At 53.0% G+C, this 13239-nt stretch overlaps 1 protein-coding gene across 3 annotated transcripts; it reads left to right on the top strand.

The window, feature by feature from the left end:
* The first annotated feature begins 3650 nt into the window (after positions 1 to 3650).
* On the top strand, positions 3651 to 13239 carry SLC29A3 (solute carrier family 29 member 3). 3 transcript variants are annotated; one of them, XM_039696286.1, is made up of 6 exons: positions 3651 to 3735; positions 4757 to 5009; positions 7803 to 7885; positions 8923 to 9149; positions 10016 to 10178; positions 10709 to 13239. In XM_039696286.1, the coding sequence occupies exons 2-6, from the start codon at positions 4761 to 4763 to the stop codon at positions 11376 to 11378; spliced, it is 1392 nt and encodes a 463-aa protein (XP_039552220.1). In that variant the 5' UTR covers positions 3651 to 3735; positions 4757 to 4760; the 3' UTR covers positions 11379 to 13239. The 3 variants fall into 3 exon arrangements, with proteins under 3 accessions (XP_039552220.1, XP_039552221.1, XP_039552219.1); XM_039696287.1 differs by lacking the exon at positions 3651 to 3735 and adding an exon at positions 3825 to 3894; XM_039696285.1 differs by lacking the exon at positions 3651 to 3735 and adding an exon at positions 3901 to 4137.

Consider the following 13239-nt stretch of genomic DNA (forward strand, 5'->3'; position numbering starts at 1 on the left):
CCCCTGCCATGGAACATCAGACCAGGGTGGTCCAACCTGGCCTGGAACACTTCCAGGGATCCAGGGGCAGCCACAGCTTCTCTGGGCACCCTGTGCCAGGGCCTCGCCTCCCTCACAGGGAAGAATTCCTTCCAAATAACCCATACAAACCTGTCCTCTTATCAGCTTAAAGCCATTCCCACTTGTCCCTTTCCTGACATCTGAATTCCTTTAACCTCCACCTCCCACGCTGCTTTCTCTGGTCACTTTTTGCACCAAAACATCTTTCCAAGGGCCAGCATCCATGGATGGTCACCTGTGGATAACTTTGACCAGCTGCTGCCCAATTTCCCCTTTTCTTCTCCTGTTGAAGCACCCAGTTTGCTAACTCCCCTTACAATTCAAGCACCCCAAATCCCTGCAGTGGCACGTTGAACTCGGGCTCAGAAGCGGCAGCTGTCCCAGCAGGTTTGTTCTGCAGCAGAGCAGCACAGGGGTGTCCCTAAAGCTGCCCCCAGCCCCCGTGGGGGGCTGTGCTGTGGCACAGGGGCTCTGTCCCCCCTGCCAGGCTGTCACTGTCCCCTGTGCTGTGTGATGGGAGGTGTGGGAATGTGCCCCCCTGTTGATGGAGTGACAAAATTATCCTTTGTCCCCTTAAAAAGGAAATAAACCCAGAACTTTCTCTCCTCAATTAGGTGAAAAGGCATCTCATAGGACCCAGAATTTCACCTTGAATTTAAGGATAGCCAGTTGGACAGGAGCCAAAAAATCTGGCCTGAGCAATTCACTAGAAAAAAAAAGAGAACAAAGAAACTAATCGTTTTTGTGAGGTGTTTTACCAGGAGCAAAAACCTCTTGCACCTGGTTCGTTGTTTCTCTGTAAAGAGTTTTGTTATTTTGCCTTTTATTAATTTTTTTTTTTTTTATTTCCAACACTACCACAGAAGCCATCCTGCTGATTTTATGCCTTCTAAGGTAACTGAGCTATCTTGGGTGAGAAATAGATCTCCAAGAGCTTATGAGACCTGGCTTGAGGAGATCCCTATTTCAGGGAGGCTCTTCTCCACCAGTGGCTTTTTTGACATGACAGATGGCAGCAGGTCAGAAATATCAGTGCAATCCCTCAGAGCTGCCCAGTTACTGACTCAGAGAGGCCGTGCCATCTTCTCAGGTGTGTAATATATGTTATAAAATAATTCACGCTAAAGGGAATTAAAAACCACAGCATTTTGTGTACTAAAGCCACTGTCGGGCAACAAGAAGTTACAGGCTAAGTGATAAGGATGGAGATTCAAACACCAGGAGGATGACTGTCTCCAGAGATGCATATTTCAAGGGATTTTCTTCGTCTGACAAGACCCCAGCAGGAGGCATTTGATAGACATCAGCAGTAAGATAACACTCAACACCAGAAGTTTATCCCAGAAGATTTTCACCTGACTGGATTTCAGCAATTATTCACCAGTTCTGAGAAACATGGCAGCAAAAAAGAAAAAAACCCCAAAAAACTATGATGGTATGCTAAAGAAGGGCCCCTTCCAGAGCCCAAAAGACTGTATAAAATGAATTTCTTATAAATTACATTTGGAGACCCATGGGGACTTTGGTGCCATAGAGGACAAATCCTGGCTTTCCCCGGCTCTGATCACCTGGCTCAGAGTCAAATGGCTTTTTCCAAATTTATATTTTGATTATTTGATAAATTTCCTGAATTATTAAATTGGAGTATTCATCTATAACAGGTGCTTTGCCAGCCTGGCATGTCAGCATGGATGAAAATCCCAAGGAGAAACCTCTGAGGAGGAACCTCTGAGGAGGAACCCACGTGCTCCTCTCAGGCCTTTCCATTCCAGCACATCACCTGCACACTGGCTGCCTGCTGCTGCTTGTTTTGCTCAAAAAAGAGGGAAAAAACCACTCAAATCGGGTTTTTTGTGACATTTGTGAGGCCATCTGACCTGCCCTGTCCATGGCTCAGAGGCTGGAGGTGGGTGAGGTGGAGGTGGAAGTATCTGGGTTCCTCTGTGTTTCCCCTATAGGTGAAAAAAAAATCTTGACAGGACCATTTTGGGGCTTTCTGCAAAAAATTAAAACCCTTTGATGAAGGGTTGGATGTGTGGGCATGTCCCTGTGTGGCTGCTGAGGGGCCAGACACAGCTTTGGGGAAAGAAACAGGGAAAAAAGAGGTGATGATGTGTTCCTTCTCAGTCACACCACGCCCTCAAGGTGATGTCAAAGTGGAGTTTGGGGGAATCGAGGACTTTGCAGTGGAATTTGTGTGGGTGGGGAAGCACAGGGAGTAAAGGAGGAGCTCATCCTGCCCATTCCCCAAGGTGGTGTTTTGGTGACTTCTGACAAAAATCAAGCCTGGGCAAAAGCTTTTCTTACTGCTGTGTGGTGAGCAGGGCTGTGATTAGCACTGATCTTCATGGAATAATGAAATAATTTGGGTTAGAAGGAGGGGCCTTTAGGATCACCTTGTTACTTCCCCTTGCCAGGGGCAGGGACACCTTCCAGGGTGCTCAGAGCCTTATCCAGCTTGGGTTTGGGCACTTCCCGGGATGGAGCAACCACAGCTTCTCTGGGCACCCTGTGCCAGAGCCTCCCAGGGAACAACTCCTTCCCAATATCCCATCCATCCCTGCCCTCTGGCTGTGGGAGCCATTCCCTGCGTCCTGTCCTGGAATCCCTTATCCCAAGTCTTCTTCCAGCTCTCCTGGAGCCCATCTAGGCACATAAAAGGGCTCTGAGCTCTCCCTGGAGCCCCTTTAGGGTGTGGAAAAGGCTCTGAGCTCTCCCGGAGCCCCTTTAGGCCCTGGGAAGGGCTCTGAGCTCTCATGGAATCCCTTTAGGAACTGGGAAGGGCTCTGAGCTCTCCTGGAATCCCTTTAGGGCCTGGGAAGGGCTCTGAGCTCTCCCTGAATCCCTTTAGGCACTGGGAAGGGCTCTGAGCTCTCCCGGAGCCCCTTTAGGCACTGGGAAAGGCTCTGAGCTCTCCTGGAACCTCTTTAGGGCCTGGAAGGGCTCTGAGTTCTCCTGGAGCCCCTTTAGGAACTGGAAAAGGCTCTGAGCTCTCCTGGAGCCCCTTTAGGCACAGAAAAGGGCTCTGAGTTCTCCTGGAGCCCCTTTAAGCCCTGGAAAAGGCTCTGAGCTCTCCCGGAGCTCTCCCTTCTCCAGGTGCCCCCCAGTTCTCCCAGCCTGGCTGCACACAGGGCTCTCCATCCCTGGAGCAGCACCTTGGGCTCCTCTGGAGCTTGTTCCCGTGCTGGGGACACCAGATCCGACACAGGTGAGCTCTCACCTGAGCGGGGCAGAATTTGGGACTGAGGGGCGTGGCCAACACAATGTGGGCGTGGCCAAGCATGACCCACCCACTATAGATTGTGGGGGGCGTGGTCAATCCCGGTGGGGCGTGGCCAATCCTGGTGGAGGTGTGGTCTATCCTTTGCCGGGTGGGGTCAATAGCGGTGGGGCGTGGCCGATCTATTGGGGCGTGGCCGATCTATGTGGGGGCGTGGTCAATCCCGGTGGGGCGTGGCCAATCCTGGTGGAGGTGTGGTCTATCCTTTGGGGCGTGGCCAAGCCATGTGGGGGCGTGGTCAATAGCGGTGGGGCGTGGCCGATCTATGTGGGGGCGTGGTCAATCGCGGTGGGGGCGTGGCTCCGCGGCGGGTGGGCGTGGCCTTGCCCTGAAAGGCGGGGCGGGGCGGGGCCGGCAGCCCTGAGGCGGCGGCGGCCGGGCCGGGCGGGATCCCCGTGAGTGCCGCGGTGTGCGGGGCCGGAGCGGGGCTCGCGGGTGGAGCGGGAGCTGTGGGGAGGGAGGGAGTGTGGGAGGGAAGGAGCGGCGCTCCCCGCTGCCGAAATCCCCCGTTTGTTTACAAAACCCGCGGTTTCCGCCATTTCCGCCGGCCGCGGGTGGGTGCCGGTGCGGGTGGTTTTGCTGCGCGCAGCGATGCCGTGTGTGTCCGTGAGCGTTCGGCCGGGCTGGGAGCCGCCTGCCGCTCCTGGTGCTGGAGCGGTTTCCAGGCGCTGTCCCAAAGCCCGGCCGCGTTCCTGCGGGTTGGCGCCGTGCTCTGCCGGGCCCCGCGGCGCTGCTGCTTTGGGTGTGCTTTGGAGCGTGACACGAGATTTGCTGCTCCTGCAAGTCCGAGGGGACAGGTTAATTATTAATTGTGGGTGGCACCTGCTGAGTCTCGGTCCCTTCCCATCCCTGGCTCACTCCTCCGGTGTTTGGCTGCTGAGGCCCTGGTACCCAGACGAGCTGGGGCTGCCCCTGGATCCCTGGAAATGTCCAAGGTTGACCTGGACAGGGCTTGGAGCAGCCTGGGATAGTGGTGTTTGGCTGCTGAGGCCCTGGTACTCAGACGAGCCGGGGCTGCCCCTGGATCCCTGGAAACGTCCAAGGTTGACCTGGACAGGGCTTGGAGCAGCCTGGGATAGCGGAAGGTGTCCCTGGGCAGAATGACTGCTCAGTGTCCCTGGACAGGGCTTGGAGCCACCTGGGATAGCGGAAGGTGTCCCTGGACAGGGAGGTTGGAATGACTCCTCAGTGTCCCTGGACAGGGCTTGGAGCAGCCTGGGTGTCCCTGCCCATGGACAGGGAGGTTGGGATTACTCCCCAATGTCCCTGGACAGGGCTTGGAGCCACCTGGGCTAGTGGCCCTGCCCATGGCAGCGGGCTTGCAGGCTTCGAGGTGCCTTCCGACCCAAGCCACTCCGAGATTCCATGGTTTGCTGGAGGCCCAGCCTGTGACACTGTCCTGGTTGTTTTCCCCAGCACGATGCTCCCGGCAGCCGGCAGCTCTGCCCCGGAGCAGGAGCCCCTGCTGGAGGACGCCGTGGGGAGTGCATACAGCCGCCAGAAGCCGAGGGACCGCTGCCATGGGGCCTACCTGATATTTTTCCTCCTGGGCATCGGCTCCCTCCTGCCCTGGAATTTCTTCATCACGGCCAAGCACTACTGGAGGTACAAGCTGCAGAACTGCTCGGATGAGCCCGGCCCAGCGGGGCAGGCGGCCTCAGACCTGCGGGTGAGTGCTGCTTTGGAGGCAGAAAAAATAACCTGGTCTCCTTCCTTTCCTTTCCTTCCTTCCCCTTTTTTTCCCCCTCCACTTCCCCAGAAGGTATGTGAACATCCCTTAGGGTCTCCCTTGCTGCAAATGTTTATATGGTATTTATTTACAAATAGTTGCGGGGAAGATGCTTCAAATAATTTTGTGGCCTTTTACCTGTATTTGAACTGCTAAGTGTTAAGGTGAACCTAAAAAAAAATAGGGCTTAACCTTTCATAGGGCAGTTTCTACAGTGCAAGGTGTCTTTGTGGTTGTCTTTTTTGTGTCCTTTGTGATGTGGCAGGTGTGCCACAAATATCTCCCTGCAGTGATCAACATCTGGCTTTGGCATATGGAGCAAGGAGCTTGTCATGGGGTGATGGATGTGGCAGCCTTGGGCTGGCAGGTTAATGGCCTCTTTCTGTCCCCAGAAAGGCTGCTTTCTCCTGCTCCTCCTGCCACAGCAGCATTATTTCCCTGGGCCTCCCTGACTGAACTGTGGGTTTGTTTCTTTGTGGCTTTGTTGAAAAAGTTTTGGAGCCATGAGGCTGTGTCACATCCTGCTCTCGTGGCAGAGCTTGTTCAGGTGGTTTGGGCACTTTTTGTTTTTATATAAGCACAGGGCCACGTGTGATGCCTGTGTTTCACCTCCAATTTCTCACTCTGCACTTTTAATTTTCATAGCTGTTAAGTGTCAGCTGCTTTTTTGATGGGGAGGAAGGGAAGTGCTTAGGGCAGGGTGCTACAGGTGTGCTGCTGTAAAGCAAGAAACTGAATTAAACTGAGGTACCCAAGCTGCTGCACTGCCTGAAGACCAAAATTATCTGTGTCTGTGTCTGTGAGGGTGCTCAGAGAGGGGTGAAAGGTGCTTTGTCACCACATGGCACCGTGTTCTCTCATATTCCCTGCATCCCACATGTTCCTCACTGCCTCTACATTGTGCTGATCCTCTTGAGAAGAGCTGGGTTTAAGTAAAGTGTGTTAAAGTAGGTGTTTGCTTGCACAGCTGTGCTCCTGGCTGCATCAGCCATTTCTTTGCTTGAGAAGGTGTTTCTGCTCTTCTGTGTGGCCACGGAGCGACGCCTTTTCCTCTCTCCAGGGAAAAGCTGTTCTGTGGCAGTCCAGTGTGAGCAGCCTCAGACCAGTCAGCCCAGTTTGTGCCCTGCTGCTGCAGCAGGAGGGTTCACCTGCACACAGAGTTGGGCTCTGGAAGGATGCACCTCTGGCTGACAGCCTTTCCGCTGCTCCTCATGTGATGCCCTGGGTGCTCAGCAGCACTTCAGCACCTTCACAGACCTGGATTCCTTTCCCAGCCTGGCAGGAGCAGAATAGGAACTCCTTTGCAAAAGCATCTGGTGTTGGGTTTGCCACCACGATGCTTTGTTCTGGTTTGGGGCTTTCTAAGGCATGGTGGCAGCGTGTTTGAAGTTAATGTGGGGTTAAATACTTCCATTATGTGCCTCAGCTCTGTGGCTGTGGGATGACACTTGACACTTTCCCCCATCAGACCTGGATGTGGGAGGAAGATGTCAGGTTTGCTTTGGGGTTTGTTTTAAGGGCTCAGCAGAAAGGGAGAAGAACTTAGCTATATCCTAAAATGAAATGCCAAATGAAGTGCCAAAAATGAAACCTTATCTGTGAAGGGTGGGGAAACCCCAGGAGGGAGACGAGGTGCCATTGGACATGGATTAAAACCTAGCAGGCTGGAGAGAGGAGTATGGAACCTGATCTTTTCCACTGGCCCGGGCATGGATTAAATTTGCCACCCACCATCCTGCTGCTGCATTAAAAATGTGGTGCAGGGGCTCTTAAGTACTTGCCCAATTCTCTCCTCACTGCTGGTGTGAGCCCGTTTGCTTGGAATGGATGAATATTTCCCTGGGATGTACTTTGAGTACACTTCTGCTTGGTGCAAAGCATTAGAAAGTCATTTTTCCTCCCCAGAAGCAAATTAACTTTTTAAGCAAGTTTACTGAGTATCCCCAGGATGGTTTGGAGGTTTGTTTTAAGTAGGTGGGTAAATAAGCTGCAGTTTTAGCAGCCAGCTTTGTGTTTTGCTTTGTCTTTTCTCCTGATTCATCTTGTGGCCACAGAGCTCTGAGCCTCCTGCTTGGCTGAGCTGATGCCATAAGCACAGGCATTTAAGTCTCTGCCTATCTGGACCCTCTAGGAGTGATTATTAGATTTCCTGTTGCTTTCAGTGAAGCTCCTGATAGGGAAGAGGAGATGAACGTGCTTGTAAACTGATTAAAAATGATGCAAAGCTGTAAAAAAATAATAAACTGTGCAGAGAAAACCTGCCAAGTGCCTTCTCCTGGTTGGATGTGATGAGACCCTATCTCTGGAGCTGGATCAGTGCAAAAAATGAAAACTGTTGTGATAGGGGTGGACATGTAGGTCATCCTCCTCTTTGTGTGCATCATCCTGCCTGCTGGCTGAGAATCCTGCAGCAAAAAAATGGGATTAAGCCCCTCGAGGGGAGGAGAGGGAGCAGACACACTTTGATGGTGCACAGCAGCATGGCAGCTATTTCTTTCACTGCTTTTATTTTCCTTCTGTATTTGTGTCCCTGATTTCCTGAAATAGCCCAGGGCTGTGGAGGGCAAATCCCAGAATTCCCATTGCCCTGAGCAATTTGCAACATGGGCTACAAAGCAGCAAGGCAGACACCATAACTCCCTGTTGGGTCATAGTCAAGACCTGAAATTCATTCTTGTTCCACCTACAAATGTTTTTTACTTTCTTTGAGTTTTTTTTTTTTTTTCCTGTCAGGACTATTTTGAGAGTTACATCTCCATTGCTTCTACCATACCCTCAGTGCTGTGCCTGATTGGAAACTTCTTGCTTGTCAACAAGTAAGTGTTGCTCTGATCCCAAGTGCCCGAGCCACGTTTCTCCCTGGCTTTGCTCTTGTCTCCTTTGCAGCTTCCCAGCTCAGGGGGAGACCACAGGGCATCCTGAGCCCAGCCTCCCTGTGCAGCCAAAATTCCCCTCCTTGACCCTGGCTGAGATGAAGTGGGAAAAGCACCTTGCCCCAGAGGTGCAGTTGGCTTGAGTAAATAAATTCCTAATGAATTCCTTGGTTAATTGCTTGGAAACAGTCTTCCCTCTTAAAAATACCTTTATTGTCATCGGGGTTTACAAAAGTTAGGCTCATCCAACACCTTGCCCTGGCCTTACCAGCCCTTGAACTGGGATAAAAATGGGTCAGCTGCACCTTGTTGCAAGCTTGCCTTAAATCTCAGACAGCCTCCTGCCTTCATTTGTACCCTTCCTGACCCACCACAAACTCCTGCATACTTGCAGGCGTGTGTTTGCATGGCTAATCTCCAGATTCCAGCTCCCTGCCCCACTGCTTCCTCATCTCTGTGGTTGTGTTCGAGGGTCCCAGGACGAGGGAAGAGATGAGAATCTTGACTCTATGTTTCAGAAGGCTGAATTATTATATTATCATATTATATTAAAATGCTATGCTAAAACTATACTAAAAATAATAGAGAAAGGATCCATCAGAAAGCTAGAAAGGAATGAAATGGAATGAATAACAAAAACCTGTGACTGCTCAGAGGGTTGACACAGCTGGACCATAGTTGGTCATGAAGTAAAACCAATTCACATGGACCAATCACAGATGCACCTGTTGGTAAACAACCTCCAGACCACATTCCACAGCCATCAGATAGTTATTGTTTACATTTCTGAGGCTTCTCAGCTAGAATAAGAGAAAAATCCTAGCAAAGGATTTTCATAAAAATATCGTGGTGACACATCTCCTCCCACCTCTCTTTATTTTCTTTGCCCCTCCTGCCAGAACAGGAGTTGCCCTCCTCCTGTGCTGAACCTCCACGTTGTGGTTTGAAGCACAGCAGTGACTTCTTCCCCTTGTCCCCAGGGTTGCTGCCAGCGTGAGGATCCTGTCCTCCCTCTTTGTCATGCTGGCTGTGTTCCTGGTGATCACGGTGCTGGTGAAGGTGGACACCTCCACCTGGACCACGTCCTTCTTCACCCTCACAGTGGGCTGCGTGGCCGTGGTCAGCAGTGCCTCCACCGTCTTCTCCAGCAGCATCTTCGGCCTCAGCAGCTGCTTCCCCATGAGGAACCTGCAGGCTCTGCTCTCAGGTTGGCTCATCCCACTGGGATCGTGCTCTTGGACTTTCCCTGCTGGGCTCCGTGGTTTTCTCTGGGGGTTTGGTCGTGTGGGGGTTGTTGTGGAAGCTTCACTTTGCCCTAATGATAAAGGGAAGTTGCTGAAGGAGAAACTTGCTGGGTCACATGAGCTTTGGTTTCTGTAAATAGCCATGAAGTGACCCTGGAGCGTTGCTGGGTGCAGGGAGCAAGGAGGGAAGGAGATGACATCCCCTGCCCTGCCATTTCCAGCAGAGGGATCTGCAGCTCTGCCTTGCCTGCTCCTTTCTGATCAGCATTTCCATGAGTGATGAGGGGCAGGCTGGGAGCCGTGAGTGATGAGCTCCCTGGAGCACTGCTAACATTATAAATGTGCTGTGGAATGCTTGACAAACTAAGAGGAGAAGGGGGGAAAAATCAGGATGGTGACGTTTTTCCTGGGGCCGAGACAGGAGTGTTTTTAATGAGTTTATCTCAGACAAGGAAAGCACCACATCCCTGAAGTGGCATTCCTGCTGCTGCTACCTTGAATTCCCATCTGGGGGAGTGCAGAAGACAGGCTGATTATGTGTGCTGGTGGAAAGCCAAGTTTAGGCTTTGGGGAAGAGTTTGGGCTTTTCCTGCAGGAGTGGGGACCTGCAAGCCCTGTGTGCTGTGTGGAAGGGGGTGCAGGGTGGCACCTGGGCTGTGGGGCAGCCCCACAGGGACCTGAGCTGGGGAGATGCAGAGGAGGTTGTTTGTGCAGCTGCACCCCGAGCTGGGCGTGGGGCGGCGTTCCCTGGGGAGCTGGGCATGTCAGAAGAGGAGCTGCTGTGCTGCCCCTCTTGCTCTCAGTCCCTCACTGTGCCCACCTGTGGCAGGCCAGGCCATGGGTGGCACCATCAGCGCCGTGGCCTCTGTGATCGACCTGGCAGCGGCGGCTGATGTCACCGACAGCGCCCTGGCCTACTTCCTCACTGCTGACATCTTCATCGTCATCTGCATCATGGTGTACCTGCTCCTGCCCAGGCTGGAGTACTCCAGGTGTGTGCCAGCCTGCCAGGCCGTCCCACAGGGGGTTGGCAGTGGGATTGCTGGGGGATCCATGGGACATTGGCCGTGCTGCTCCCTGCCCTGTCACAGCCGCCAGCCGCGCTTCCCCTTTCACCAAAACCACAGGCTGAAACTGAGTTTCAGCCCAGAGCTGAGTTTCTGCCAAGCTTTCCCAGGGCCCCCAGTGCTGGTGCTCCCAAAATGTGTGGAGTCAGCAGAGAGCCCTCACCCGGAGGCAGGCAGCCAGGAGTGTCCCCATGTGCTGTCTGCCACTTGGATGTGTGTGACCCACTGGTCTGGTTGGTGCTTGTAGCCCCCAGAGCCCCCAAGGGCCTGCATGCAGGAGGGTCCCCTCTGTGAACTCTGAGGGGGCGGTGGGTGTGCAGGGGTCACCTCTCTCTATGAGGTTGGTGGTGCAGTTGCTGGGTCCAGCAGGCATACCTGTGCCTTCCAACTTCTTTCCTGCCCTCTCCAAACCTCAGTTGCATTCCCCTCATGCTTCCCTCTGTGTCTTTCTCCAGGTATTACCTGAGCAGGCAGAAGGAGATCCCCTCTCTGGTCACCGTGCCCCCCGACAGCTCCGTGGAGGACGAGGCAGAGTCAGGAGGCACCGTGAGCTCCTCCATCCTCACAAGAAGTGCTGGCATCCCCCCACTGCGCCCCATCCTGCAGAAGACTGCCCTCCTCGGCTTCTGCCTCTTCTACGTCTTCTTCATCTCCATCATCATCTTCCCTTCCCTCTCCTCCAACATCGAGTCTGTCAGCAAATCCTCGGGAAGCCCGTGGAGCACCAAGTACTTCACACCACTCACCTGTTTCCTCCTGTACAACTTTGCTGACTGGTGTGGGAGGCAGGTCACTGCCTGGATCCAGGTGCCTGGCCCCAAGAGCAAACTGCTGCCTGCCCTTGTCCTCCTCAGAACCATCTTCCTCCCTCTCTTCATCCTCAGCAACTACCAGCCCCGGGCTCACATCCGAACCGTGGTGTTCAACAGGGACATCTACCCCGTGGTGTTCACAGCACTGCTGGGGCTCAGCAACGGCTACCTGGGCACGCTGGTCATGGTCTACGGCCCCAAAATCGTGCCCAAGGAGCTGGCTGAGGCAGCAGGGGTGGTGATGTCGTTTTACCTCGTGCTGGGGCTGGCTCTGGGCTCTGCCTGTGCTGTCTTCGTGGTGCACCTCGTGTAGAGGGGGCAGCTGCAGGAGGAGGATGGCCTCGGTTTGTGGTGCTGCTGTTGGGTATTTAGGGTTGGGGTTTTTTTCCCAAAAAAATCAGGTATCCTGTGGTTTTGAGGCAGAGCCTGCCTGTCTGGGCAGGGGGGTAGCTGCATCCAGGAGGGATGCAGAGGGAAAGTTTCCCTTCTGGGAAGGGGCATCCCCTGTGCTTGGGAAGGTTCTGTCAGGCATTGTTGCTCCCCAGTTTAATGGAGCAGGGACCAAAACAGCCTCATCCTCCTCAGGGAGCTCAGGGACACAGGGATACCATCCCTCACCCATGTGCCAGTGGTTTTATGCTGAACCCAGGGCTTTTGGGGGCACCTTGGGTTTTGCTGCTGCACTGTTACGAGTTCAGCCCTTCAGGGGTTGGGTGGTCTTAGGGAGGGTTCATCCCTCACTCAGCTGTGATGGTGGTGTTGAACTAAAAAGGGATTTGAGCCCTGGAGCACCTTCTCACAACTTAGGGAATGAGTAGCAGCTGCCCCAGGGATTGGGGCACAGTTTTGCACAGATTTCATATAATCATTGCACAAAAAAATTGTATATTTAAGGGAAAATGCTCCACTTGGAATTTTGCTTGCTTTAATTTTTCCATGTAAAATTGAACTGAGGGATCATCTACTCCTAGCATGGTGCTACCAGTGTTGGGAACTATTCCCTGGCCAAGCTGAGAGGAACATTTTTCCTGCTGTGACTGTGTTGTGACACCCAAGGCAAGTGAAATGCTGAGTGAGCCTAACCAGAGGTTTTTCTTCAGTCTGTGTTCAGAGAGCTCTGTGAAAGCCAGGGAGGGGTGTGAGAGAGGCCCTGGTGTGAGGTGCACAGCAGAAATCTGGTTAATTCATGTAGACAGGCACCATATGGCCTCCAGATGTTTTCAGAGGGGTGAGCTACTGTGACACCCAAAAATATGGCCCACCCAAAGACAACTGGCTTTTAAAGTCATTTAAACTCCCATATGCCAGCACAGCCTGGACTAAATCCGATTATTGTATTTATTTTCTCAAATTGGCTGGATTTATGAGGAGGTGAACTGATCAGCAAGGGTGCAGAGGCAGAGCTTGGCAGTGCAGTGATGCCTCAGAGGTGCTGTCTGTGGAAATGGATTCCTTTAAGGCTGGCTGAGGAGCAGATGCTGCAATCCTGGGGTGCTCTCTCAGCACCTCCTGCTTGCCCACGTGGTGGTGGAGCTGCTGGATGTGGGGAGAGCACAGGATCCATGCTGGTTCTTGCCCCAGGGTGCCATCTGGACACTGGGTTTTTACATAAATCCTTCCCTAGAGCAGTGTTTAGTTTGGGCCCCTGGGCAATGCACACACACAGAGCTTTGCTTGATGGCTGATTGTTATTTCAATGTAAAATCCAGACACAAGTGTAAAATGATGGGGTGTGCAGCAGTGAGGAGCAGCTTTATGGAATGTGGGCTCTTAATCCTGTTCCTTTGGTGGGTTTGGAGCCCTTTGGCCTCCAGCACTTGGCCAGGGACTGCCTTGACCCAGGTGAAGCCCACCCAGGGGCTGAGGTTGGGGTGCTGGGAGCCCCTCCTGGGGGGCAGTGCTCCCATCCCCTCCCTGGTGCTGGAATAATGCAGCAGTTGCTCAAAAAGCCCAACCCAACCTGGTGCTGGCAACCAGAAATTCCCTTTGTGGCCTTCAGTGGGATTGTCTTCAACCTGTGCATTTCCCCCCCAATCCAAGGAATTATGAGATTTGGCTTGATTTTTTTACTGCTTTGCATCTCTGCTCCTCCTCTCCTTGTTACAGACCAAATTCCTCTGGAGGGAGAACTTCTGGTGCTGTTGTTAATAAAGAGAATTCCTGATCCTGTGCAA

The sequence above is a fragment of the Passer montanus genome, unplaced genomic scaffold (genome assembly GCF_014805655.1).
Source record: "Passer montanus isolate IOZ18808 unplaced genomic scaffold, ASM1480565v1 scaffold96, whole genome shotgun sequence".
NCBI lineage: Eukaryota > Metazoa > Chordata > Aves > Passeriformes > Passeridae > Passer > Passer montanus.

Excerpts from the sequence above, each read along its gene's own strand:
- SLC29A3 (XM_039696285.1), top strand. The coding sequence starts at position 3,932 with ATGCCGTGTGTGTCCGTGAGCGTTCGGCCGGGCTGGGAGCCGCCTGCC. Across the intron at positions 5,010-7,802 it reads AGGCGGCCTCAGACCTGCGG|GACTATTTTGAGAGTTACAT; the intron begins GTGAGTGCTGCT and ends TTTTCCTGTCAG. Across the intron at positions 7,886-8,922 it reads AACTTCTTGCTTGTCAACAA|GGTTGCTGCCAGCGTGAGGA; the intron begins GTAAGTGTTGCT and ends CCTTGTCCCCAG.